Here is a 3,807-nt window from a genome sequence, read left to right on the forward strand (position 1 = left end):
GACACATATACATATACATATATACACATATACATATCCATACATACACATATACACAAACAACATTACCATCTCGTCGTTGGAGGGTGTGATTGAAGTTCCTGCCGGTGTTATTTGCCCACTCTCCAATGGACTTCTGCCGGGGATCAGGGGCGACACCAACCCCATGCCCACGGGGGGTGTGCCGGTGTGAGGTGTGCTTCCATTCCGACCACCACTGCTGCTTTGAGCTGCACTGGAAGTTATGCCCTTCCCACCGGAAAGGCTTAATTTGGCATTCAATGGCCCTTGTTTGGTACTGGAGGAGCCTACTGTGGAAGTGGCATCACGGACAATAGCGCTGGTATTGCTGTCTGTAGCTGACAGAGGCGGTTTGGCTGTGGTGGTGGCTGTTTTGGGGTCCAGTGTAGCATTGTCGATATCTGCAAGGGCGTGGAGGTACTTGTTGTTAGTTGTCACTGGATATTAATGATCGCCTATGAGACAGGCACGTACATCGTAACGTACTACACCACTTGCTGATGTGTCGTATACATAGCTCCAAGAATGTAGCGTCGAATGTACAGGTTCGTAACGATCTGCATAAATGGGGGTGCGTAGAAAAAAAAATAATATGTAGATAAAAATACCTACAGAGTCCCCTATATACACATTGAATAGCTGATAACCGAACAAACAGATACGGTACTTCAACATACATAAATATAGTCCCGAACCAGACCCGAACTTCAACCAACGTTAAAAGGTAGAGAGCACAGTACGACAACCACTGTACATCTGGTCATATCCCACTATACGTACGTATACATACACACATATATATACAAGTATACATATATATATATATATATATATATATATATATATATATAAATACATATATATGCATGTGTGTGTAACTATATAAGCATGTAATATCCTAGCAACCTACCCTGTGCCAGATCGTCGACGTCGTCTCTCCCTTTCTCAGCCTGTTTCATATGCTCCACTCCGTTGTCTGTGAGTCTCCCGTCGTGTGCATTGGTCCCACTCCCCGTACTTGTGGGCCTGTCCTGCCCTGTATTGGAGGTGATGCTATCTCTACTACCGTCCGTAATACTAAACCCATCTCTCTGCGAACTCGTGCCTGTCTCCTTCCCATCTGGTCCCTGCCCCTCAGTTGATACCTCGATGCCCCTGTTATCCCCACTGTGCGTGTGCGTGTGCGTGTGCGTGTGTGTGGCTGTGTGCGTGGATGGAGGTGTGGGTGTGGGTGTGTTTGTGTGTGTGTGTGTGTGTGTGGTGTTTATGTACTGTGCTATGTGGGGCGGCATCTCATCGGACGTTCGCCATTGATCTTGTACCGACGGTTGTGCATACGATGCAAATTCCGCGAGTGCTTCAAGCGATAGGCTGACAATCTGTTACCGTGAAAAACGTCAAAGGTACCTCTTTAAGCTCAAGGATCGAACACTTGTACATAAAACCCTGAAACCCTGAAACGGGGTCTACAGAGAGAGTACAGATAAAGGACTATCCCCGGCTACGTAGCATCGGACAATGGATATATTCTCATAACCAGCCTGATACGGAAGTACAATCAGACGATCATTTCAAGCTCAAATTACACTGACCAACTACTACATGCGAACAATTCGTCTGTGTGAGTGCCAGTCACAACCACATGATACGAGGCCAGTGCGCATGAGGTGGGACTACTGTGAGCCTATGGCAATGCCCCAAGAAACACGTGGGTATGCATCGGCCGATTTTAGGATGTCAGGGTTTTAAGGTTTTAGGGTCTTAGGGTATATAGGTCACCTGCGCGCATTCAGGTACGGCGATTAAAGTGTGAACATGTAGCTATGTACTCGAATAATTGTTCTATTGAGACATTTGAACTGTTACCAACGCAGCAGCAGCCGGTGTAAACCTACCTTCGTGTTCTTATCGGATAAGGATCGTAGTAGGGCCGGCATCAGAGTAGAGACTAACGCGAACAACTGTATATAGAGAACACCCGCAGGTACAAGAGAGAGGGGTAGGGGTACAGGACATTCAGCCCTCACAGGTTGAGTGAAGTGAGAAGTACTGGAGTTAACGGAAACTTGGAAGCACAGGAGATGAGGTATAGGGGGTGCGGTGTGTTGGGCAGGCAATACGTTTGGGTGTATAAGCCTATCAAGTATATCAAGTACGGGATTTTACGCCTGCAGGATGAATCAGCCGACTCACAGAGAGAGAAAGTTGTACGTAAATCAAGATACAAGCGATGAAAAGTGCTATTCTGCACATATGAATTCAGTAGATTTACCTACCATATTCGCGAAGACCTACCAGATCTCTTATCATACACACCAGATACAATATATTTACCTACCAGATCTCTATCATACACATCAGATACAATAGATTTACCTACCAGATCCACTAGAAAGATCTACTGAATAAATTTGATGCAGGAACAGATTCAATAGATATGCCTAACAAATTCACAAGACCGACGAAAGCTATTTGGCACACCACCAGATTTACAAGATTTACAACAGATCCACTAGATCAAATTGTACATTTCCAACCACAGTAGATCTACCAACCAGATCCACTAGATCTATGTGTACACTGCCAGCTACAATGGATCTACCTACCAGATCGACTAGATCAAATTGTACACTACCAGCTACAATAGATCTAATTACCAGATCCTCTAGATCTATGCGTACAATACCATCTACAATAAATCTAACTACCAGATCCTCTAGATCTATTTGTACACTACCAGCTACAATAGACCTACTTATCAATTCCATTGGAAAGTCCTACCGAATTTAATTGATACAGTACCATATCCATTAGATTTACTCAAGAGTCATAGAAAGTTCTACTACATTTGATTGGCGAAATACCCAAACCACCAGTTTTACCTACCAGATCCGGCATTTTGGCCTGTAACATCAAGACCCACCGCAGACTGGCGCGCCGCGTCTCAAGGGCTGTACTGAACATCTCAGTCTTAAGCACGTTGACAGACTTTACTAATTCGTTATCTGTATGGCAGTTTAGTTCTTGCATGTTTATTAAATGGGCAACTACAAGGACTGTAAGGTTCCTGTGAAGCCGGTAATGTGTGCGTATGTTTTATTAAGAGTTATATACACAGATAGATGTGGCAGTATACACGCACAAGAAAAACACACACAGACACAGACACAAATACAGACACACACACACACACACACACACACACACACATATATATATATATATATATACATTCGCATGCAAAGCCTCGCTTTCAGAATGGCTTTGGGCATGTTGGTGTCTTGTATCGACTGTTCATCTAAGATTAAAAGTGCGGTTTTGTCGCTTTAACAAACACCCATCGTGTGTACTTTAGACCACACCAACGCTTACCTACCTTCACGCGAACAGTACTCATGCACGTGCACATGTAAGCACATTCAAACATGTACATACACGCGTGCAAATCCACATGCACTGTGACAAACGGATTTGATACCCTTTCGTAAGTGGTTGGGACGATGCAGGTAGTACACAAACGCGTTTCGAGTACGACTTCTTCACAGATGACAGCCGGGGGATGCTTTCACCCATGCGCAGAGACAGACACACGCTTCCACTGCATAAAACACATGCATACGCTCACACGCATTCTACTTGCCTGTCCTGTCAGCAAGCACAGCATAGCTGACACTGGCAAGCACACACGTACTATACCTAGGGCAGTGTAAATAACTACACAGCACAGCTGACACTGACAAGCACACACGTACTATACCAAGGGCAGTGTAGGTAACTCATAGGCAC

General features: G+C 44.7%; 1 protein-coding gene across 1 annotated transcript in view; it reads right to left on the reverse strand.

The window, feature by feature from the left end:
• SARC_12680 (hypothetical protein) overlaps positions 1–3,736 on the reverse strand; it is a gene marked incomplete at its 3' end in the record, with an annotated part of 5,979 nt that extends 2,243 nt beyond the window's left edge. The window contains exons 1-5 of the mRNA XM_014293208.1: positions 3,718–3,736; positions 2,908–3,026; positions 1,917–1,982; positions 932–1,400; positions 70–422 (exon numbers count right to left, since the gene is read on the reverse strand). Coding sequence (XP_014148683.1) covers positions 70–422; positions 932–1,400; positions 1,917–1,982; positions 2,908–2,985 — 966 coding nt within the window. The remainder of the gene's footprint in view (positions 1–69; positions 423–931; positions 1,401–1,916; positions 1,983–2,907; positions 3,027–3,717) is intronic.
• Positions 3,737–3,807: the final 71 nt, after the last annotated feature.

This window comes from Sphaeroforma arctica (assembly GCF_001186125.1).
Source record: "Sphaeroforma arctica JP610 unplaced genomic scaffold supercont1.2496, whole genome shotgun sequence".
Taxonomy (NCBI): Eukaryota; class Ichthyosporea; order Ichthyophonida; genus Sphaeroforma; species Sphaeroforma arctica.